Source organism: Numida meleagris, chromosome 3 (assembly GCF_002078875.1).
Source record: "Numida meleagris isolate 19003 breed g44 Domestic line chromosome 3, NumMel1.0, whole genome shotgun sequence".
NCBI classification, from domain to species: Eukaryota; Metazoa; Chordata; class Aves; order Galliformes; family Numididae; genus Numida; species Numida meleagris.
Window position 1 is genome coordinate 87542554 of NC_034411.1, and position 25673 is coordinate 87568226.

The 25673-nt window shown below is 36.2% G+C and overlaps 1 protein-coding gene across 16 annotated transcripts in view; it reads left to right on the forward strand.

Annotated features, from left to right (window-relative positions):
• DST (dystonin) overlaps positions 1–25673 on the forward strand; it is a 299648-nt gene that overhangs the window by 244531 nt on the left and 29444 nt on the right. For all 16 annotated transcript variants that reach the window (XM_021391636.1, XM_021391639.1, XM_021391637.1 and 13 more), the window contains 16 exons: positions 236–355; positions 527–634; positions 2279–2497; positions 5445–5648; positions 8430–8661; positions 9012–9238; positions 9920–10042; positions 11845–11946; positions 13398–13499; positions 14634–14807; positions 15623–15778; positions 18122–18319; positions 18825–18953; positions 21940–22110; positions 23463–23618; positions 23847–24053. In XM_021391636.1, coding sequence (XP_021247311.1) covers positions 236–355; positions 527–634; positions 2279–2497; positions 5445–5648; positions 8430–8661; positions 9012–9238; positions 9920–10042; positions 11845–11946; positions 13398–13499; positions 14634–14807; positions 15623–15778; positions 18122–18319; positions 18825–18953; positions 21940–22110; positions 23463–23618; positions 23847–24053 — 2628 coding nt within the window. The remainder of the gene's footprint in view (positions 1–235; positions 356–526; positions 635–2278; positions 2498–5444; positions 5649–8429; positions 8662–9011; positions 9239–9919; positions 10043–11844; positions 11947–13397; positions 13500–14633; positions 14808–15622; positions 15779–18121; positions 18320–18824; positions 18954–21939; positions 22111–23462; positions 23619–23846; positions 24054–25673) is intronic.

Consider the following 25673-nt stretch of genomic DNA (forward strand, 5'->3'; position numbering starts at 1 on the left):
GGAAAAATATACTTCTGTTGCTTTGACATGTTTATGAATTAAACTGATTTTATTCCAATTCCTCAGAACCATTTGGGGCTTTGTATTTCATTTATGTGAAAACCTCATACGGAAAGGGAACCACTGTCTTTCTACTAATTCAGAAGAGTGCTTTTTATCTTCTATAAAATTTTTGAAGTAATTCTAACTTTATGTCTATAGAATCATTGAACTTATTCATGTCTCCCTCGTTTAGTTTGATCAAGCAGCTGATGCTGAACTCGCCTGGATTGCAGAAACAGAAAAGAAACTGATGTCTCTGGGTGATATTAGGCTTGAGCAAGACCAGACCACAGCTCAGCTACAAGTTCAAAAGGTAAAAGAAATGCATTTCCAACTGTCATGTTAATTATTGGCCAGCACGCTCTCCATCTAGAAAATGTAATAGCGTGATTTAATTTTCAGTCCATCATAATGCACTTCAAGAATAGTTTTTGCTCCATGTACTTTATTTTATATTGCTGACCAGTTTTTATTGTGTTTCAAGGCTTTTACCATGGAGATTTTGAGGCACAAAGATACTATAGATGAACTTGTTAAGTCTGGGGATAAGATTATGAACACATGCACTGAAGAAGAGAAGCAGACCATAAAGGTAAATTTCCATAAATTTGCAGCTACTGTGGTGGACAGGAAGACCACAGACTGTAGGAAGATTTTTACAGTGTATACTTTAAAACATTAATGATAAAGCAGTAATTACAGCCAGTTCTAGTCTGAGGTTTGTAGTACTAAAAGAAATGTTTCAGGATGTTCAAAGAGCAAGCACTGTGTACTTCATTATCTGACACTAATTTGGAACCCCATTTGTCATCTTCCATGGTAAACAGTATTTTAGCCAGTGAAATAATTGAACGAATAGGTATTAGTCATCTGGGGTGATGCGCGTGGAATCGGGCTGTTTATCTTCCTCTGTTCTCTAGGGTCTGTGAAACTCTGGCTGGGTGTGTGTATTTCTGTGCCTCATTCAGTGGCTGGCACCTCAGTGTATGTCTTTATCTTCATTTATGCCAATTTCAGTGGGGGAATTGTATGCCAGGAATGTTCCATCCTGTTGACTAACACAGCCCATGAAAGGCATTCTTACGCATTTGTTTATGTGCACACACAGCCTGAGGTTGAGGGCTGAGAGAATATACATATATGTGTCTGTTTATATCTCTCTATATATGCATACATACAGAGAGGTCTCTCCTACTGACATTTTAGAATGGACTTTTTTTTAGTGAGGTATGGATATGGTATGTGATTTTGGTCCTTCCAGTGACCAACAGTAATTTGCTAATTGTGCTCTGCTGCAGAATCTCTGAATAAATTTGATTTGCTCTTGGATGAGTTTAGTTCAGACTATTAAAATATAGCCAAAAGGGAGAGCAGTTGTAGGTGATCCTCTGTTAGATATATGTTTTAGTAAAAAATACAGTGTATCTGTATGTTAGGCTATATGTTGTCCTTTGGATAGCATCCCTGTATTTAATTTACATGCAAGACATAAAAAATGAAACGATACCTTGTTCTGACAGAAAAGATCTTGTGCTTCATATTCAATGCCTTATTTATATGTTTACTTTTTCTAAGGTTAGCACTTACGTGCGTTGTTGCATATAGTATTTCATAAAAATGATAAGATGGGCAGTCTTCCACAGAAAAATTATATATCCAGTTGATACTACTTTTATTGTCACATGCCCAAACAGAGTAGAGGGGTAATGCTTAAACCTTTAAGTTCTATCATATTATTAACGGTAACATATCCTCATGAATTAGTGTTTGCTAACATGGAAAATAGTGTTACATGCTTTCTGTAGGAAGTTTATCTAGAAGTATATACCCTATTCTTTGGCAGAATTTCAAAAAAAAAACCACAGATTTTTGTGCACTGCTCATGATGCTTTAGTTCAGAAAAACTTAGCTTCTGCCGAGTGTTGCCGAAGATGAGTGCCTCCAGGAAGAAAGTGGGGCTGAGATGCACAGTAAAATCATGCAGCTTAAATGGAAGTCCTAGGAATAAAGTGTTATTTGCGTTTTAATTACTTTGAATGTCCCTTGCCAAATTCAGATCTTCCACAATAATGAATCTTTCCTCTTTAAATACTCTGGTACTATAGAACTACTATCAAAACTAAGATTTGGTTCACTGTGGTTTGGTGCTATTAATTATCAAAGACTGTTTAGGGATTAGGGTAATAAGTATGTGGAAAGATATACATTGCTATTTTTTGGTAATATTGTTTTACAGAAAAAACTGAAAAGCCTGTTACAGAAATACGATACAGTCTGTCAAATGAACTCAGAGAGAAACCTCCAGCTGGAACGGGCTCAGTCCCTAGTTAACCAGTTCTGGGAGACTTATGAAGAGCTTTGGCCGTGGTTAACTGAAACAGAAATGATCATCTCTCAGCTTCCTGCGCCAGCCCTTGAGTATGAAACTTTAAAGCAACAACAAGAGGAACATCGGGTAAGAATTTTTTGTTTCCAAAAAAAAAAAACCAACTAAAGTGTCAAAAGCTAACTAGTATTCTGCTTGGAACTGTGAAGTACTCTACTGAACGCTTCTAACTGACAGACTTCTGTAGAAAAAAGTTATTTAAAATAATAATAGAAAATATATTTAAAATCATGCCTCTACTTTCCAAACTGCATGCAAACAAGATTATATTGGGAAAGCAGCAAGCAATGTATAAGCACAAAAGAGGGCTAAAGGGGAAATAATTGCCATTGAGTGACAGATCTAAGCATAATAAATCAGTAGCTTATAATGTATTTAAAAGTACACATAAATATGACAGTCTTAGAACAAACCAAGTCCACAAATAGAAAGAGCAGAGATTGGATTATGTAGTAAGAGTCAAGAAAGAGTAATATGAGACAAGAGAAAGGGCTAGAATACCCGCGGTCAGCATGCAGAAACTGAAATGCAGTCTGTGTATGCAATGTGTATTAATATGCATGTGTGTTAAACTTATGCATGTGTAAAAAATGTGGTGTTTGTTTTGTTGATATCATGGAAACTGAACTTTGTTGAACCAGGAAGATAGACAATTCAGGGTCCAAGAATTCTGTGGTTTGGTTTCGGCCAATCCCTTGGCCATTTCTCTTATAAAATGTTTGTTATGTAATAATAAAAATAAATAATTGTTTCCCATAATGTCACAAAATAGAGAGGGAACTTTATTATAGGCTGGCCTCCATGTGGTCTTTCCTGTGTAGAAGAATCAATTGGGACAAAAATTATTATGCTACGAAGATGACAACTAGTATTACGTGGAATCAGATTTAACCCACCAAGGTTAAAAACCTGCATGTTTTAGCACATGCAAAGCCCATATTGCGACTGGAGACACTTGTCTCTTCATACTGAGTACAGAGTTGCTAGGTTTTTTAATTTTAGTTGCCTCAGTTAAGTGACTCAAGTTAGTCACTTGAATCCTGGCTTCAAAATCCTGTTTACTGTGAGACCAGTTAATGAAGATGTGCCACTTGATACACTGGTAAGCACTGGGTTCACTCATTTGTCTTCCTACTGTGTCCACAAAGAACAAACATGCTCTATTAACACTAAGTATATCACATGAGCTTTACAAACCATCTTGATTAGTCACCATGAACCAAATCATGCTTGCTTTACTTACAGGTTTGCTTCCCCATCTACTTTAATCATTCTGCTTGCTGGAGAGGTCCTTCATCTGAACTTGTATTTTTGCATTTTCCCTGGGCTATGCCATTAGCTGAGATTTGTTTAAGTAGAAGATTAATGTCTGGCAATTTTAACATGTAATCTGATCTGGAATACTGATTTACTGGAATTGTTTACCCAGTCGTGGCAAAGACCAGATCATTTGTGCTTCTGTTATAAAAATGTCCTGAGTATGAATACAGCTTTCTGTATTCCCTTATATCTCTTATATATTCACTTCTATTTATATTAACATGCAGTTAATTTAGTTTGAATTTAGCTTTTGGCAGAGCAGGAGTGCCAGCATAATAAAGTTTGTACCCATAGGTGCGTACTCTGTCACCTTGTGTCAAATTACCTATTTGTGCACAAAAATAAAATACATGGAAAGTTTTTAGAAAATCATTTTAACTATTCTTAGTTTAGCTTTTTCCTTTTCTGTGCTAATCAGTATTATTTTTCTTGATGTAAGGTATACAAGGAGAATTACATTCTCAGTAAGTAGCTAGTCATTTCTTTTTGGTTTTTGTTGTTTTTTTTTAAATTTTCATTGCTGTTTCTTCATCAGGGGACAGTGGATAGTCATGGTCAGTGCATTTTCAGTCTTCCCAACTCCTCCTCTTCTGGGGAGGAGCACGTAAGCAAGCCAGTATCAGGATTTCTTTTTAAGGGAAGGACCTCAGTTGAGGAGAAGATGATTTATTTACACTGAGACTGATATAAGCCCTTTTCTGTGTCATCATTTGTTTAAACAATCCCGGAACTAGGAGGAACAGAGCATGTGCTTTCTCTAGCCTGTCATTCCTGCTCAGTGACTATAGGCTTGAAGGCATGGAGCTCACAGCACCAAGAGGGACAGTGTTTCACCAGTCAATATGGTTTTTCTGAAAAGGAAAGGATGAGCTGAGACAATGAATTAAACTGAAGGGGATGGTTATGTTGCTTACCCTGAAATCTCTTCCTTTTGTCAGACCTATGGGTGCAAGTAAACAAAAACAAAATACTTAGGCAAGGTGGAAGACAAAATACGATTACCTTTTGGCCTTTTGCAGTTTTCTGTGGTTTTGACTTACTTTGCAGTGGGTGTTGAGAGGGAGGAGGTGTCTAAGATTAAATCTAATTTGCATATTAATTTCTTGTTAAGCAAGAAAACGCTCAATCATCTTCATTGCCCTCTGTCCTTTTCACTGTTTTTTTTTTTTGACCTCCTCTTTGTTCTAGTTTCCTGTTTTAAATCAAGGATAACTTGCATTAATATTATTGCAACTTCAATACCTTGTTCTGTGATGTTCTTCAGTGGAAGGCTTTGTGGCACATATCAGCATGAAAATGTATATATGTAGTGGTATTATGGAAATATTTGAACTATAGTTACAATTTCTGTCATTATAGGTTCTAAAAATGATGGGGAGTGTCTGTTGCCAACATCATCTGCATAGTTGGCACCTTGCATTCTATGTGTAATGATATGCCTTGAAGTAGTATTTCATGGTCCTTTCCAGTGTATCTTTAATTGTGATGTTTTCTGGCTAGATAGCTCTCACTTTTGGAAAGGGAACCATCACTGGCAGAACAGTCATTAACTTTATTCAATATTATTTGTGCTTTACATTAGGATGACAGGTATTTGTTTGGAATTTCTTGCCAGCTGGATGCGTTTGAAGTGTGGACAGCTGTAATGTGGTGGTCTAAGCATAAGAAACTGATAAGTTTTTTTCATTTGTTATAGCAACTGCGTGAGCTGATTGCTGAGCACAAGCCTCATATAGATAAGATGAATAAAACTGGGCCTCAGTTGTTGGAGCTGAGCCCAGGAGAAGGTTTCTCTATCCAAGAGAAATATGTGGCAGCTGACACCCTTTACAGTAAAATTAAGGAAGATGTCAAAAAGCGAGCACTGGCACTGGATGAAGCCATTTCTCAGTGTACCCAGGTATCATTTTAAGTTTAAAGTATGACTGGATTCGTTTGAATGGAAAGACACACAGATATTATCATTTTATATGTATATATTATGACTAAACTGCTGTTTTATATGGATTTTTCATCTGAATAGTGTGCGAATGATCATATTGCTTCTCATGGCATTGATTTATCTGAGGGGTTATAATTTTATGACTTTTGCTGCAGTTGAAAAATATTATCACTTCTCAATTTTAAAATGTTAAAAAAGGAATATTTGATCTATCAATGTCAGATTTTCAGTTTATTCTGTTTTCTCTTACTGGTCTGTTACTAGCTGGTGCTCTGCTTGATCTGAATGTCGTTGTTAATCAGTTAGCTTTGCATATTGTCTTATCTAGAACTTGGCAACTTTAGTTGGTCCTTTAATAGACTGGAACTAGAGGGTACTTAACCATGCGTGGCATTTGGTCTTCATTATAGACCCACAGGAACTTAATGTAATCTGTGCTTGAACTTTTTCACATGAAAGAATTGTGAGCAAAGTTAGACTCACAGAATGTTATCATAAGCATAAAGTTCTGACCAAGTCCACAAAAACTGTGTATTTTAGGTTAATTACTCCATGGAATGAACCTTTGTAGAGTATTGATAAGTATCAGTTCCTAGGAACTTGAAAATACTGGATTTATTTGTCATTAAATCCAAAATGAAATCCTTTTACTTGACACCAAATTCAGAAAAGATCCTCACTAACTGTGTACATGAACCCACACAAAAACCTGATTAAAAGTTTTGTGTACTATAGCTCTGTTTTATGGTAAACTCCCTTTTTTGTCTGTTGGCTGGCAATTAAATGCTATATTTCTTCCCAGGTCTAAAACACTAAATCACAAAAGAGACCTTAAGGTCCTCATCAGTTCTGCATTCTAAATAATTGTCTTCATTGATCATGGTACTTGACATTGTATTCCTAGACATTAAAGACAGAATTTAAGAATCTAAGGAAAAAAAAAGTGACATCAGATGTCATTCTATTTTTGACCTGGTAGTAGCCACTATTAGATGATACTTTCAGTCATTCTAAATAGTCTCTTTATTCATACCTCTGAAAGATGCCTGTTTATTTAGATTCAATATTTTTTCTGTTGCATATATGCTGCACATTTGAAAATCAAGATGTTTAGTGTTTGAGCCTTTGCTTTGTATGTGATAGACATTAACAAGATATGCTTAAGTACAGAAGGCTAAGATCAGAAAGCAAGAAGAAAAACGCATTCTTTTGTAACAGCTATAGTATAATCAGATATTGAGAAAATACTTCATTGCTTATAAAGTGAACCTTAAGGTATTTAATGTACATAAATGTATATGCAGATGGGAAAGCCAAACATTCTAACTTCCAGAATGTAATTTTATATAAACTCTTTCTTTATTAAGGTATGTAAACATATATTCATATACTCTGTAGTATGGTGGATATGTCAGTGTTTGTCTAGACAGTCCTGGAAGAATAATTATTTAACTCTTTAGGTTTCAAATTATGTTAAATTACATTATGTATCAAAGGCAGTATGTGACCAGAAAGAGAGTGTAATGACTTGCCTTTCCTCCTTTTAAGTTCTAAATCACCTTGTCTCAGTCATTGAAGTCAGAGTAAAATGAGGCCCACTGAGTGGACTGAGAATTTAAAAATGCAGGATATGTGTCCTAAAATTAGATTTGAATATTGTCAAATTCATTTCAGTTTTTGTCACTTCTGTAACGTTTTGTTGCCATAATCAGTTTTTCAGAAGTCTAGAATGTAGGGAGGTTGCTTATCTTTATTTATTGCATTTTGCTAGCTTGTATGATATTTACACTTCTAATGAAGACAGAGATCATAACAGTCTGTACAGTGGGAAAAAGCAATTACATTTGTTTTGCATGTATTTCTTTGAATACTAAGGATGTAGCTATTTGTTCACGTAGGGTAAGCTTGTCTTGCTGTGTTTTTCTAGCAACTTCCCCAGGTGTAGTCAAGAGTGCTCTTTGTAGATCCTGCTGGTTCTACTACCACAGTTTAATAATTTCTGTAACTTGAAGGGGCATGGTTGTGACATACTTTTAGTAATCCGTATGAATCCAAAAGCATACATTAGTACTTTACTTTAGACTTGTACCAAAGGATAAACCATGCTAATTAACGTAGATGTAGCAGAGTTTCTGGGCAAATGGGCTCTGAGTCAAATGTGGATGAACGTAATACATGCTGTTGTGAGCTTTTAGTTGCAGGAAGTAATGCACATTTACTGCACTAATGAGCACCACTTGGGCATCAGGCGAATGTCTTTTTGAATGACCTTAAATATCAAATCCTAATTAGGGCTTGCATGCAATATGGTGGTCTTGATATGAAAATACATGTAATTAATATTAAGATAAGTATCTTTCTAAAATGATGCAATCAGAAAGCCACAGCTTTCCAAAAATAGATACAAAGTAATGTACTAATTATGCAGAACTGACTGCATGCAGGTAGGTGCTGCCCTATGCAGTATTTTCAGATGGATTCTTTCAGGATTAAACCCAGACTTCATAGTGAAATTCTGTATCTCTTAAATCTGAGAAGTACCACCATTTTGCAGGGTCATGTGTTTCTTTTAGATATTAAAACAGAGAGAGAACCACCTGAGAGTACTGCAAGTTGCACATGTATAAGCAGAGATGTTAAATACATTAATTTTAAAGCAGCCATTCCAAGTGAAATTTCAGATGCAATTTTTCTTCTAATTTCTCTACCCTTTCTTTCTGTCCTTTTCCACCCTCTCAGTTTCATGACAAGATAGATCCAACTCTTGAGAGTCTGAAGCGCATAGTTGAACGTCTGAGGCAGCCACCTTCAATCTCAGCAGAGGTTGAGAAGATTAAAGAGCAAATTAGTGAAAATAAGAATGTGTCAATGGATCTGGAAAAACTTCAGCCAGTCTATGAGACACTTAAGCAGCGAGGGGAGGAAATGATTGCTCGCTCAGAAGGAGCAGATAAGGATGTGTCTGCTAAAGGTAGTACACTGAGGAAAGATTCATGTAGTGGAAATGCACCAAGCTTCATCACATAAAAATCTTCATTTTTGATGGCCACTAAACTGGGGATTGTATTTTCCTGGAGAAGCTGCTAAAGATATAAAAACCAAGACATTCATTTAATCATTCATCATGGATCTGACCTTTGTTTTGTTTTTAAATGTCTTGTTCGTTGTTTCCACTTAACATTGTAAAAAGTCTTTTAAAGAAACAATTTTAAAGTCTAAATTTTAAAATGTACACATATGTTTCTGTTGTAGAGCTGCAGAGAGATATATATGGCCAAGAATTGTTTGCCAAGGTAGTAATCTCCTTCCTTTGTTGTTTAGCTGTTCAAGATAAACTAGACCAAATGGTCCTCATTTGGCAAGACATCCAGACCTTGACTGAGGAAAGGGAGGCCAAATTGTTGGATGTTATGGAACTAGCTGAAAAGTTTTGGTGCGATCATATGGCTCTCGTAGCTACTATTAAAGATACTCAGGACTTCATTCGAGAACTGGAGGGACCTGGAGTTGACCCATCTGTAGTCAAGCAACAGCAGGAAGCTGCTGAGGTCAGTTGTTGATTTAAACTATTTTATTTACAGTATGCAGAGAAAAGACAGACTTATGAGGAGATAACACAGGAGATTTTTTTTTTTAGAGGTAAAGAGGGATAATTATATAGAAATTTACTATAATGATATCTCAAGAGTCTATGGTAAATGATATGTATCAGTGCTTAATTGCAATGAGCATACAACTTATGCCTGTCATTATACATACATATCTGTTTATAAGCATGCATATAATATGTATGTCACTGAGGCTTGTAAAAGTTACACATACTTTAGATTCCGGGTAATACACAACATCTAAATGAAAGGCATACAAATGTCTGTATTATGCTCCAAGTCTGTAATTATTTATGCTGATAGTTACAGATTTGAAAGTGAATGATAACCTCTGAAAAAGAAAACATTTTGATTAAAGAAATCTAATTTAAAATATCCTGTTTATTTTTTCCATCCCATACAAAATGACATCATTATTTGTTTATAATTTAGACTGATGTCATTTGATTTACTCTGACACTGCAAAGGGATGCTGATATTTTAAACATCCAATTGTAAGTCCAGGTGACTTTAAAGAGAGCAGAAGTCAAACACGGATGTGTTCTATCTTAAAAGCAAGCCATACGTAAATTATTGTAAGTAGTATTATGTAACAGTGTTGGATTTTTTTTTTCCTTGTAGGCTGCTAAAGAAGAAATTGATGGACTGCAAGAAGAACTAGAAACAGTTGTGAGCCTGGGCTCTGAACTTAGAGCTGCTTGTGGAGAGCCTGACAAACCTATTGTCAACAAGAGTATAGATGAGGTACGGGAAAAGCAGATGCTCAAATTTATTAATGTTACATACGTAGCTCAGAATGTAATGCCTCCTATTTATTTCCATGGAAACTACAACAGATACGAAGAGCACAGTAACACTATTTGATAGAGCAAATGCTCAACTACAAAACACTGTTTTTCAGCACAGTTACCATTGCTAGCTATACATTTTTGCCAGCGATGAGAGAAAGCCTCCATGATGTGGTCATAGAAATCTGCACCAGTAGAGGTGTAACCCACTGTTTCACAGCTGCAATGATGGCATCATTGCTAGGAAAATGTTGTCCATGCAATCTATCATCAACCTGAACAGATGGAAGTCAGAGGGCGCCAAATCCAGAGTATATGGTGGATGTGGCAGGACAGTCCAGTGAAGACTGGCAGTGTGCTCCATGATCTTCAGACTGGCATGAGGGCTGATGTTATCGTGTTGCAAGACAAAGGTTGTCTTCTTGTCGTCTTCCCCCTGCTGAAGGCTGCATCTTGAACTTTTTCTTCAGTGTGATCCAGGAAACTGTCACTTTCAGCCACATATTGATTCAATAGGTCCTGACAGATTTGTGTATAGTGTTCCTTCTGTTCCTGCATGAGCATTTGTGGGACCCACCTGGTACAAACTTTGCAATATTCCAACATTGCCACCATCATTTCTAATGGATTGAAGCTGACAGTCAGCTCCATACACAGTTCCCGAGTTGTAATCCATCCATTTGCATGGATGAGCTGATAGAGATACTCTTCATTTCGTGATGTGACAGCTGTGTGTTGCTGTCTGGAACATGGCTTGTTTTTCACTTTACTATTGCTACTGCTGAAACACACCACCCTCTGTCTCACTGTTGCATCTCCATAAATGTTCAGCAAGCGTTGATGAATGTCAGTGGGTGCCATTTTTTCCTCATGGAGGAATTCAGTTCTACACCTTTGCTTCATACACATTTCCATGTGAAATGCCATTTTGTCAGACAGCCCCTCTGCTGCATCTGTCTCACAGCAACAAAATGTAGTGGAATATTGGTGGGAAGATTCAACCTCTACTGCTGTACCACCAATATCCACCTTAGACATTGTAAACCAACATAATAAGGTGGGAGGCATTACTTTTGCAGTAGCCTTCATAAATTATTGTTCAGCTGATAGTAGTATTCCCTGCCTCCTAAGAAATTCTGAAAATAAAATTCTGGTACCAAAAGTAAGATTTCCCTGAAGCCTTCATGTTAAAGTAAGGTTGGCTTTTTGGGTAAGTAAACACTGACTCAGATTTTCATGTACAGAAAAATTAATTTTATTGCTTTATGGATTAATTTTTTGTAGAAGACATTTAAAAAATTACCGATTAATACAGTAGATGACTATTTCTTGTGAAAATGATGCGAGAATAAGTTTCATATGTATCTGCTTTATGCCAGGTATCTTAACTGAGACCAATCCTGGTTACGTGACTTCAAAAGACTTAATTTCTCTCATCTTTGGTAATGTGATTTTCTTTTATGCAACGTTTATTATATGATTCAACTCCAGATGACTTGACATTTCCCATACTGACTATAATCCCTATGTTAATAAACATGTAGTTAGTGTTGAATTACACAGCTTCTGTATTACAGAACCTCTAGTGCATTCTGAAGGAAACTATGCAGTGATAGAACAAGAGGTTTAATATGAAGTGAATATGAAATATGGATGTTTGATTTATTGGAGCTACTGAGCAATAACTATTTAGTGAATCCAAATTATGTGGCATAAAAATTGTTTTTGTCTATTGATATAAATTGCACTTATTTGCAGCTGAACTCTGCCTGGGATGCCTTAAACAAAACATGGAAAGAGAGAGTGGACAAGCTTGCTGAAGCTATGCAGGCAGCTGTTCAATACCAAGATGGACTGCAGGTAAGATGGTGTGATACACCTGATATACCTAATCCAATCTTGAGTTAATAGGATTTAATGTGGTTTTATTTAAAATGTAATGTGATTGAGTGGGTGACAAGTAATGTAACACTGGTTATACTGACTATTCAGCAAGCAGGCATTTTCTGTTGATTTGGTCTCTTCGTATTGTTGTTCATATGCTGCATTATATGGATTCCATGGTAAAATCTCCTTGCTTATTGGCAAGTGCAGAGTTTTTTTGATACCACACAAATTCATAGTAATCCTGTTCTCATTTTGATAGCAATTCACATGATAAGCGAGTTGATGTGATGCAATCATATGATCTGAAAGGAACAGATTACTGGTCTGTATACTCAGCTGCTGTTTTCTTTGAATGGAGGACAGTTAAAGAACTTTAGTTTTACTCCACCCTTACTGTTAATCATTTAAAAATGTCTTTCTTGTTTCATTAAACCTTTGAAACATAAAATTACAGGTTCACATGATGCTGAGGCAAGTTTTTCATGTATTCAGTGCAGATCAAGCAGCAGAACACTCAATAATAATATACATCATGCCTGTTTTTCAGTGCACCTCATTATTTATTTTTTCTCCAGATACTCTGTTCGTACTATGCCAAAGTCGATGTGTAGGATTACATTAGTAGCACTGCCATTGGTTTAAGTATTTTGTGTTTTTGTGGTTGTATAAGCTTGGTACTTTGTGTATTTTAATGCCTTCTGGTGTGCCTTTTAGTAGATAATATGAAAAGTGTTGTGGACAGATTATTAGCTGTACTGCAGCTGCCTCATCCTGTTGAGCTTGTTGAGGGTAGTTCTTCTTTCCTCAGAGAACTGTAGGCCATTGTGACAAGAACTCCTACCTGTTTCTCCCTCATGAATCATGGTTAACAGGCTGAGACAATAAGGACCTACCAAAGGTGTTTTTTCCCCTATGCAATTACTCAGATTGATGTAGCTGTTGGTAATCTGTAAGTAGGATATTCTCAAGGCTGTTCTATTAGGAACAAAAGTAGTACCCACAAAGCCTCTCAAATGGGGGCACTTCATTGATTGTTTGAAATTATAACCACGTTATCCTATGGAGATTGAGTCAAGCTCAGTTATGGCCATTCAGTACCTAATATCTACTGAGTGGGTCTTCTTCCACGTTCTTCACACAGATGACATTGCTCTTCAATGGAAGTTTGTTAATTATTGCTTTGTAATAATCATAATTTAAATTGTTATTCTTGTATCAATTAATGGAGTACTTAATCAATATTTCATCCTTTGCATTGTCAAGAATGTAGGTTTTGTTAAAGAAATCTGTTCTATTTTAAAGAGCATAGCAATATTGTTCTTTGTGAAGATATCTGATAAATTCAGATGTTTTACTTATTACAACTCCTAAACATGATACTATTTCTCCCCACTCATGCTTTAGTTTCATATTGTGATTTTTAGGCAATATTTGACTGGGTAGACATTGCCGGCATCAAGTTAGCATCTATGTCCCCAGTTGGAACGGATCTGGAGACAGTGAAGCAGCAGACAGAGGAACTTAAGGTATGAAATAGCCATTTATTTAATTTATATTTGCATTTTTCTATTTTTTTTTTTGCATTGTTTATAGTATTCTGAATTTTTCACGACTCAAGCAATTTTCATTTTCAGTTTTTAGTTTTTAAAAAAAGGATCTGTATGAAAAATTGAAATAACATTTCATTGTATAGTTTACATTATAAAATGTATGACTGAAGGCTTTGGAATAGATTTTGGAGGGATTACATTACTGTTCAGTCACAGAATACTTGTAACAGATTCCTTCAAAAGCTGTAAGATTATAAATAGGATTTTTTTGCTACAATTAAGTTTTCTGGCTTCCACCATAAGCAACTTCCTTGATGCTCTGAGAAAATGCCTTCAGAGCTTCACTTCTGCCATTATCTACTTTCTCTAAGTGTTCAAACGTATTATTGCATCATTCCCAATACATCCAATAAACTGTAAGTCAAAATTTCACACTTAGAAACCTGTCTATATGATTCTATGACTAAGTATCCTCCTGATTCTGGTAGATTGCACTACGTATTTAAATAAAAAGTGGGGATGTGTAATAATCAGGGAATACCCTTGGTTTTATTCCTGACTTGTAAAATTTTTTGACTGTGGATAGGTTGCTTTCTCTATCTTATGATACGACTTCAAATGAACTGTATCTATCTATCATTCACAGTTCAGAAGAACATACATCTCCAAGTTACGTGCAGACTGTGCCTAAGTTGTCTGTACAAGTGGGTGTTGTACTAAAGAAAGGTTGCTTTCAGGTCTTTTGAAGAATAATTCTTTTTAAAGTATTATATTGTCACAACCGCAAGAGCTAGAAATTACTCAAGTTCTGTCTCATTTACAAAGCAGCGAGATCATTAGAGAGTGCTTTTCTGTTGGGTATCTTTATCCTCCTCTGCTCACAGTTAAGAATATCTGGTAGGATAGTAAGACTTCATTGCATATTTTGAATTAGCTGGAACCATCTGAATTGTGAGTGTTTTACATGCATTTTGACTCATGAAAACAAACCCCCAAATTTGTGAAAGTTGACAGTTATGTATTATTATTGTAAATATTGCTGTAATGTGCTACGCTCAAGAAAGTCATTATGATATGTGTTTATTTTTATTCTTTTTCTATTTACCATAGCAATTTAAAACAGAAGCTTATCAGCAGCAGATAGAAATGGAAAGGCTGAACCATCAAGCAGAACTATTGCTGAAGAAGGTAACACAGGAAAGTGACAAGCACACTGTTCAAGACCCTCTCTCAGAGCTCAAACTAATGTGGGACAGCCTAGAAGAAAAAATCATAAATAGACAGGTAAATAAATCTGAAGGTGTAAGCTTCATTCATGACTTAGTTTTTACGAGAAAAGCTTTTCATTATGCATAATGTTTGTAACAGTTAACATATTTAGTCTTTTCTGTTTGAAAATTACAGAACTATATTTAATGGAATTTTAATTTCATAATTTACTGAATTGCTTTCATAGTGTTTTTTTTTAAACTCTTAGCAGTTTTTTGTCACTTCCTCTGTCAGCAGTGTAATATCAAATCATTATTATTTCATTTTGATTATTTGATGACATTTTAAGTAGCAGTTGAAAGCATGTTTATATGTGCCAAACCATTATTACCTTCTGAACTGAGCACTTTTTCTTAGAACCTTAATTTGAATATTTAAATGTTTCACTATTCTTTACAAAATATTAAATTATCAAAGAGAGAAAGTTGCAACGCTTTGAAGAGGTTTTTTTTCTAAATTGAATTTTTTACTGCAGAGAATCATTTTAAGAAGGTGATGCATCAAGATGCATTTATATTGAAATTATATTTTAAAAGATGAAAACTACTGCCACATCTCTGATGAGAGGGCTTTCAATGTTAGCTCTGCTCTGGTTACATGGGATCTTCAGAGATCAGGAGTTTAAGCCCAGAATGTAAGGCTTTACAATGGATTTGCTAAGTCAGCTATGACTATAAAGCTGTTGCTGTGTTGAATAGCTGTTTGTCTCTCATTTTATGCTATCATAAGTATGGACTCCGCTTTGGATTATGGTGACTAATGGTAATTTAAGCCAATTCAATAGCATCATGAAGCCATTTAATTGTTAATTTATTTTATTTTTACTATAGCATAAGCTGGAAGGTGCCTTGTTAGCCTTGGGGCAGTTCCAGCATGCCCTGGATGAGTTACTTACATGGCTGACGCATACGGAAGACTTGCTGAATGAACAGAAACCCGTGGGTGGAGACCCCAAGGCTATTGAAATTGAACTTGCCAAACATCATGTATGTAATTACAACAAATATTAAATGAAATGTTTTTTGATGTTTATCTTAGCGATGAGTCTTGTAGTAAAACTTTGCACTTGATAAATAATTCTTTACAGAAATTTTCAAGATGCAGATTATGGCTGAAATGCAGGGTTGGAAAAACTAATATATTTTCTCCTACTCTTCTATATTCCTTTCTTCCTTGCATATGGTATGCAAATAACATAGCCAAAAAAGAGCAGCTGACCCCGATCTCCACCTTTTTTCACCTTCATTTGATCCAGAGAACTGAAAAGTCATCCAGCGTATTAAATCTCCTTGAAGCAATAAACTCCTTGACTGGTTCTGTTTAGGCCAGGTCTTAGAAAACACATTTGACCTTTACCTTTGTGCTTTCTTGTCAGAAAAAAAGTGAGTTGCAGTTCGGAGTTGCTTTCATTGTTTATTTAGAAAAGCATCTCTAAAGAGCAAAAGATCTTCTCTAACTTTTTGGATTTCATACTAACCTCATAAATCCTTCCCTTTCTCTCAAGTCTGTCATTTAATTTTTGGCCGGCATATGATGTAAAAATTATTCAGAGTTCATTTTGTATTTAGAGAGTGTAGATTGAAATTGACAGTACACAGATAATTAAGGCATTTTCATTGTCTGTGTCAGTGCAGCTATGCTACTTCTGAGTCTTTTTGGGTAATCAGTGGGGACCTGTGCAGAGTGAAATATGTATGTGCCCTATGTGACTACTGTTAGAAACAGACCTTTTTAAAAAAAAAAAAATTTCTAAGCCCACCTTCCACTCTGCGAACCTTTTATACTCTTACAGAGTGAAAGTGTTTTGCTGCTGTTTCCTCTGCTGAGGAAGCATCCAGACATCATATATGACTTCATCTATGTTCAGTAGTGAAGGATTTCAGCAAACTCATCAACCTATCTACTTCCGTTTTGTAAAACAGAATTTATAGGTTAGAAAGTTCACACAGTAGTGCATCCGGTGGTAGCCTGGAAAAACATCTATCTCTTGAATAACTTCGGAAAGAATAGACCTTGTTCCTAGTGAGCCTCAGCAGGAAGGAAGGATTAAGATGCATCTGCTTGTGTGAATATCCTTTTTTCTTTTCTGCCAGGAAAATAAAATAACAAATACCTTCCAGAGCTTGGCTTAGAAGAATTAAAGCAAAGGTGTGCACATTCCGTATACAAAGACTGCTTGTGACTTGCTCTTTCGTTGTGACTTGGTCTGTGTGTTTTATTTAAAAGTTAGAATTATAGAATCATAGAATCGCCAAGGTTGGAAAAGACCTTTAAGTTCACCTAGTCTGATCGTCTACCTACCACCAGTATTTCCCGACTAAACCATGTCCCTTAGTACCACATCTAAACATTTCTTGAACACCTCCAGGGGTGGTGACTCAGCCACCTCCCTGGGAAGCCCATTGCAGTACCTGATCGCTATTTTGGTGAAGAAAGTTCCTTTGTGTTGAGCGTTTTCTTTTTTTTCTCCTTATGGTGGCATCTTGGTGGAGATAAGTTTGAACCACTTATCCTGGAAGAGAGTAGTCAAACAGTTGAATTTCATAGGTGGGGTTTGTCATTCCCTTCCTAACCATTTGCGTGTCACCTTTTCCTGTTCTTTATTCCTGGTACTTTAAAGCTCTCTGTTTTTCTTTTTAATCTTTCTGAAAACAGCATCTTTTTCCCAGACATACTTTTTGTCCTTTATGGTTTTACTGTGGTTGATGGTAACAGATCTTAAACCAGGTTTTAATAGTGGAGATCTGAATAGTGTAAGTATTATATACATTCCCCAGCTCCTAGGACAATTGAAGTGCCCTGTTAGCCTGACATACATGAAACTGGTTGTAGTCCTGAAATGTGTAAAAAGACATCATGGCAGTCAGAATGTTGTCTTCTTGCCCCTTTCTCTCCTCTCTTCTTAGCCTACTGCTCCAAGTGGAGTCAGCAATACTATTTATAATACTGTTTTCACACCTTGCCCTCAAAATCAAAGAAAATTGCTGTTAAAGAAAGTATGTAGTAAATGAAGGAAAGTGAAGCAATATTGAATATCTCAGAAGTGCGTCCTCACTTGCAGTGCCAGAAAGCTTAACTTCATAAGGATATATATTCAGAAAGAATATATTTTTTTCCAAGATTTAAAAATAAAACACAGCATTCTGGCAGAGTGGTCTGTTACTGCTTTTGATTGAAATTAAACTAGTTATTAGCTTTCGTTGCTAATACCTGTGCTAATTGTAAACTACTGTCTTGCCACTGGGTTAGAACTAGCTTTGTTACTACGTTTGCCTTTATTAAATAACTTATCAACATAGCTAGTCATACATGCTATGTTACAATTGTAGGTGCTACAGAATGATGTTTTAGCTCATCAGTCTACAGTGGAAGCAGTTAAGAAAGCAGGAAGTGACCTGATTGAATCAAGTGCTGTTGAAGAAGCAAGTAATTTACGGAGCAAGTTGGAACTTCTGAATCAGCGCTGGCAAAATGTGTTGGAAAAAACAGAACAAAGGAAACAGCAACTGGACAGTGCCTTGATCCAGGTGAGCAGGAAATGATGAAATAAAGAGACAACTCAGAAAAAGTGTCTTTTTACATAAAATACTGAAAGTGCACTGGAAATTGACCTAAGTGAAAGCCGTAATGCAGACACTCCTAAATTTGGAGAAAGTTTAGACCCAGCTGAACTTTCCACAGCTGTCCTTTGTCTTTTATAGAGTTGAGTCAAGACCTCAGCTTTTTGTCTATGTATTTTTAAAGGCTGAAGATTCTATATAGGTATATTACTCAGGGAAAACATTGATCTTTCAGTGGCTCATTTAGCCTTCTTTCAGGATTTTCATGGTTTTCGTACTTTTCTGTTACGATAAATTGGGATAGTTAAATTTTGTTTTGTTGTGTTTTTCCTTTGCTGTTTTTCTTTCTTTCATTTCCTCTGGTTACTGAAAATACCTGATTGAATCTGTTGCCAGTATACTTCTGCATCTGAGCTAGAATTTGGAGTGGAAAACATGTAAGTAAGCTCTAAAATGCTGTGGTATAATTTAGGCCCAAGGTTTCCATGGTGAAGTTGAAGATATGCAGCAATGGCTGACAGACACTGAACGTCAACTGCTGGCATCAAAACCTGTTGGAGGCTTACCAGAAACAGCAAGAGAACAGCTTAATACCCATATGGTAAGTATCAGCATTAGAATGCTTTGCAAATTGCATTTCAGGACTAACTATCTTTCATGAGTATTTATGCTAAATACAGTGCGTGGTCTATATATCACAATGTCTGTACTGTATCTTAAAAAATTTAATAGCCTTCAAAACAGCACTGTTATTTTCAGTGGAGTGAAAGTAGTAACTTGGGAGGTGCCCAAGGCTTAGCCATTAATAGTATTGAGAGAGAAATAAAAGTTTCTTAGTCCTTATTTTCAGAAGGAAAACAGAAAGTGTTTACAGATTCTTAGGTGATCCATATGTTTCTTCACTTTTCTGTCCCCATAACTAGAATTTATGCTCTTTCTCAGATATGAAGATGAATCTAAAAGGGATCCACATTCACTTGGACCTTGAATCAAAGGACTTGATCCTTTATTCTTTATTTAACCAAAGCTGACAATGAAATCATCATTAGCACAGATGTAATAAGGACTAATAGGTCATAAAGACTCTGCTTTAATTAGAAATGGAAATCTGATCAGGATGTCTGAATTATTCCCTTCCTTCCCTTCCTTCCTTTATAAGAGAAAAACTATGGATTTTTTCCCCTGTAGGGCCACAAAGGTTGATAAAGGACACTTTAACTTTTGAAGCCTTACCTTACGGGAAGGTGGTCTATAGTGCTCCATTTATATAAAACCATGCTGTGCTGTTAGGCCTGGATATAACCCCAAACCCAGTGATCTGAACTTCTGACCTCTTTGCTCTGATGTAAGAGTGATATTTACTGAACTGACCTTGCACTCTAAGATGCCTGACACAGTTTCCATTAAAACACTGCATTGTCACAGCTTAATAAATCACATTTTATTTTGGAATGATGCAAAAGGTTTTGCCACAGATGTGGGGCCTTTTTTTCAAAATTTACCAGTAACAATTTTTGAGAAGGAATAGCATTTGCGGTTTCAGAATCAGTTATGACAGGAAACAAGTGCAAAACAGAGAAAGGATGTTAATTCTTTGACACCCCCTTCACCTCAAATCTGTCTCATTTTGTGTTTTAAAAAAAGAGCAGGACAAACAAAACAACAACAAAAAACCCAAACATAAAAAACATTGTTCCTGCAGAGGTGGGGACTGTGTAATCAAGAATCCATGGGAATCGGTGGTATTCTTTTCATTTTTCATCCAGGACTTGGAATCAGGTCAAGACTAAAAAATTTTCCCTAGAAAATATCAGAATTTTCTTTGGATTATTCTATGCAAATCAGAAAGCCTTTTTTTTAATATTTATTGCATTTACAAATTAGAAGAATCTTAAATCTGAATGTAATACTATTGTTGAAACAAGTGTGAATTTGTCCCCAGTAGTTTGTACATATGTAAATATATACAATCATTTCTGAACTGTGCATTTTAAAAGTCAGTGCTATGCTGTGGATTGTCATACAACTGCAGAGATTGTCTTGCTATTATCCTGAAAGGTATATAAGCTTTAAAAAATAGGATTTGATTTCAGTTTAGTTAAACTCAGTGCATCTGTGTAACTCTGTAAATTCTCTGGTGTTTTGGCAACTGAAATGCTAAGGCGGGTTGTCAGGTTGAGAACAATTTATTGTAAGTTCCAAATTTCAACTTGCTCTTAAGGGATACAAACCATATTAATTTGTGACCTGAAACTGAAATAGAAAATTTTGCTCTATATTTTATTGTGTTTTCTCACTGGAAATAACATTATGAATCATCATCTTGAGTATAAGGTCTGTTTCTATGTTCATGAATAAAACATCCCCTAACTGTAATCAGTTCATAAATGGTGTTGTGCTTGGGTAGCATTTCCAGCTAAGGCAGCACCGGGAATAAAAGAGATATGAAGAGATGTTACAGGACGCAGCAGGAAAGAGGCTTACAGAGAGGCCTCCTTGGCTTCCCCTGAGCCCAGCCCCAGTGTTTCAGGCCATCCTTTCCATGCCGCGTCTAACTTGTGCGGTGCCCCCTACATTTACTTCTGAGGGGTTCTTGCACTGCAGCAGAAATAAGTGCTTTGGCAAGTTCTGGAAACTAGAAGTATGTTGAGGAGTTTGGGAACATAAGAAAAAACAGATGGGGTGACAACAGTGTTTGTGGTCCTCAGGAAGGAGGAGCAAAGCTTTCTGGAATCCTAGCTCAAGGTTAAACCTACTTCCAGCTTTGCCCTCCTCTTCAATCAGATACAACGCTGTGTCCAGTACCTCTTACCTAAAGAAAATACTGAGTTTATATTCTTTTCTTGGGAGTCAGAGGAAAAAGTTCTTTTCCTCCCATTTGCAAACCACTTACTGTGGATCTGAAAGATCCTCATTTGGGAGTCAGCACCAACCTCATTGGTGCGTTTTCAAGGATCTGTTGCAAATTTTGGAAATGCCATTTTGAGTCAGAGGAACATATGTGAGCTCCAATTCTCTTGCCACCTCATCTTCAACGTGGTTGAAAGAGAAAAGTGAGTTGAACAGTTAGCAGGTAGAACAACAATTGCCATATTTTTTCCGGCTTTCTGTATATGTGTAAAATATCTTGCTCTTGTCTAGTGAGTGAAGGAAAATACAGACAAAACACAAGAGATGAAGTACCATAAAACAGCCCTCCCAGGTTTCCCACCTACTTTTGAAGGTGTGTTGGATATGTCTGGGCTTTCAGCGCGCTGTATAATGCTGACGCTTTCTGTGTTTTAGCTGCAGATGGACAGTAAACCAACAGAGTTGTAGGAAATCTTGTGCAATGAGATAAGTGCCTAGTACTTTCTTTGCCAAGCTTTGCATCTCAGAAAGAACATCTGACAGACAATACAAGTTCTCATTTCCTAAAGAATTGGGCCTTTTCTTTGATCATTTGGCTTTTTATGAATTACATATGTTTCTTTTATTAGTCTTAATCATACCCGCAAAATGTTGGGGGAGGAATAGATGCTATGCTAACATTTGTAAAGAGTATTGAATTTCTACCTGACTTACTTTCTATTGGTTTCTTTATTTAGGAACTTTGTGCTGCCTTTGAAGCCAAAGAAGAGACATATAAGTGTCTAATGCAGAAGGGCCAGCAGATGCTTGCAAGATGCCCAGAGTCTGCTGAAACAAATGTTGAGCAGGACATAAATAACTTAAAAGAAAAGTGGGAATCGGTACAAACAAAGCTCGGTGAAAGAAAAGTATGTGTTTATACATAACTATAGAAATGTAAATCATGTATTTAGAACTGCTGAAGTTTTGTCCTTTTATATATGCAAACTTGCTTAGTCTTTTAGATCTAATATCAGCTGTAGAGATAGTTGTGCAGAATTCATTACAATGCTTAGCAAGTACTGGGAAGAATGGGATTCAAGAAGTTGATTAACCATAACTGGGGGACAGGATGGCTGAGAAGGGCAGAAGATTATTCTATAGAAATATGTTAACTGATACTAATAATACTCACTTTATAGAGTGAGGGCTTTTCTGGTTTTTATTACAGTGATTACAGACATGAGAGAAAGAATAAAATCATTTGATCATTAAAGTTTATTTCCTTCTCAGAACAGAATTGCTGCATTAATTTTCCTAGCCTTTATCCATTTTTTCTTAAAATTCCCAAAGTCTTGGCCTTCTGCCACTTACTTCAAGAGACTACCTTCTGCTCTAATGTAGATCAATAGCATGATTTCCCTGATGTGCAACATACGTTTTTTTTAATTCATAATTTCATTTTGCTTTCATCCCTTCATGAAATATAGTGTATTTGTTCTACCTCAGTTAAGCAGTGAGGAAAGTCAATAATTACACAGGAATTCTCTGCTCTGCTCTGATGTGTATGAGGCAGAATTATTTAACTCACAACTTAGTTGTATTTTAAAGTAAAAATGGTGGTGTCTCATAAGATAACTTTATAGTGGAAGAATGTGAGCTGAGTTAATGCATAATTTGAGCACCTTCTTGCAAGACGATATAAAGCTGAACGTCTTGGCTAGGCCAACAATACAACTGTTTGAAAAAATTCTGGATCCAAGTATAGTCTCAGTTCAGGTAACAAAAATAACAGTTGTACAATATTACAGAGAAGTGATCTAGGCCAACCTGTTCTTTCTTTAGTGCAAAAGAATAAATTAGATGACTACTTTGAGGCTCTTCCAAGTGCACTTCCATCTGATTTCTGATAATCTAGATGTCTGATAATCTATTGGTTTTGTATTAAAAAAAAAAATTAAACCCATATATCCCATTACAATTAACTACCAGAAAATGTAATGTTCTAGAAAAAATTATCCTAGTACTAGGTGCTGTATTTATACTCATCTGTAATAAATAGCTTTACTGTTAAGTTTCTATTCATCCCCTTAAATATTCTCAAACACAGGCTATTATTTTATATAAAACTCAGTAATTTTGAGTTTAAAGAATGTTTATAAATATTAAACTAAATGTTAAACTAAAATGGCTTACTTCAAAATATGAAGTTAAGATAGTTTACTTGGCTGAATACCCTGCGCGATATTAGATGCTATTAAAATATGACCTTTCTTTACAGACAAAACTGGAAGAAGCCCTCAATTTAGCAATGGAGTTCCACAACTCACTTCAAGATTTCATCAATTGGCTTACGCAGGCAGAGCAAACTCTAACTGCAGCTTCTCGGCCAAGCCTTATCTTGGACACTGTCTTGTTTCAAATTGATGAACACAAGGTATGTAAAGAAACAGATGTGTAATGTTTTTCTCCCACTCTGTTGAGATACTTCAACAATGTTCAAATCAACCCCCTTACGCTGGCATTCAGAAATATTTGATTTGTTTAAAATTGCATTTTATAGTCTTGCTACATCATTATCACACTGCTTTTTCAGTGTTTACTCAATGCATGAGTAATAAAATATTTACAAAAATTTTCTCCCCTTTTTTTTTTTTTTTTGAAGGTTTTTGCCACAGAAGTGAATTCTCATCGAGATCAGATCATAGAGCTGGATAAAACCGGTACCCATTTGAAGTACTTCAGCCAGAAACAAGATGTAGTCCTTATTAAGAATCTGCTGATTAGTGTACAGAGTAGATGGGAAAAAGTAGTTCAACGCTTAGTTGAAAGGGGAAGAGCTTTGGATGATGCAAGGAAACGAGCCAAACAGGTAATTGGACAACAGCTGTTGTACAACTCTTTGAACTAAGCTGAATTTATATCCAGACTTTTAAAGTATATGGTGCTTTAAAGCACTTTCATTTAAGTCTGGGTTAGTGTAACAGACTGTTAAGTTAGTGGAGCAATTTCTGTGATGCAGTCATAGAGCACTTCATTTGGAAGGTGAAATCTTCATTTTCAACTGAAGGAGTAACTTGTGTCTGCAGTACAGCATAGTCTGAAAGCAGAAAGTTGCAGTGTGGGTTCCAGATGTATATTAGTGCCATCTGTCCTCAAAAAGAAGTTACACAATCAAGTCCTTATATTTTAAATAATGTGATGGATCCCTTTCACTAATCTGTAAGAGTATTACTTAGTATTGCTTAGTATTTTCTTCCTTTGCTTACATTGTGCCTTTGTTAATAATCATCACTTCCTCAGGTTTTTAGGGTAGTTAACATACCACTACCTTCTAGGACCTCTCAATTTATTTCCTTAAAAACCCGGGGAGTTTTTTACCGACTTTTCCTTACCAGGGAGCATTCATTTCTTTTCTTTAGGTTCACGTTCCCCTCACTAAGGAGCATAAATGATAAGGTGCAAAATGTGTGAGAGGAATGTAATATATTTAAACATTAGTAAGAAGTTCTAGCTTTTCTAAGTCAAGTGGAGCTTTGGTCATGTTCACAGCCAAACCACATTCTCATGTTCATTGTTACCGCTGCTCAGCTGCTAAAATAAGAATTTTTTCTGAGCAATAATAATGCCATAAAGCAAACTTTTTTTTTTTAATTTCCCAGTGTTTTTCTTGTGCTTTCACACACGTGGCAGTTCTACAATAACATGTACAGTAGAGAGGATTTCAACTCTGCATCTCTTTGAAGAGCTCAATACAATTAGTTTTATTCATTTAGGATGACAACTATCTGTGCAGACTGGGGAAGGAGTACTGACAGGTATCAGTGTCAAGGCCTGATTCGCAGCCCTGAAAAACGGTCCAAGAGAGTTAACACTTTGCTGAATTAGTTCCTTATACTTTCATATTTAGGCAGCCCAGGCAAGAGGAATTAAAAGGAAAAAAACAACACAGAAGGAGAAACAACAAGCTATAAAAATCCAGTCCCAAAGGCCTGCCTCTTCATGAAAGCTGGCTGAATCTTTAGTCTTTCCCTGCTTCCTTCCCTGAAGCACTGTTGTTGAGAAAGGAAGGAAGATCAAGAATCTGTTCCATGCCCACCGAGATAGCATTTGATACAATGAGAACATTTTTGAACATCTCAGGGAAGATCTTGGGACAGTCATCCATTCAGTTTTCCCCAGTGGTTTATAGCTGTTGTCCCACGTAGGCAATAGCTAAGCCCCATTCTTGCAGTATTTTCTATTTAGCATTAACAATGTAGGAATCTAAATGACCAGCACATCAACAGAAATTACTAGTACATCTGTGAAAGAGACATAGTGGGCTTACATACATATCACGTGTATAAGAGGTTGCTAATTCACCTGGGGAAAGGAGGCTAAGTCCAGTGACTAAACTAAGTCCACAGGCTGATTGGAGAGGCCAGGGAGAAAAATCACACCAAGCCTTTCCCAAGTATGCAGAGTACTTGTTCAGCCTGCAGAGAATTGG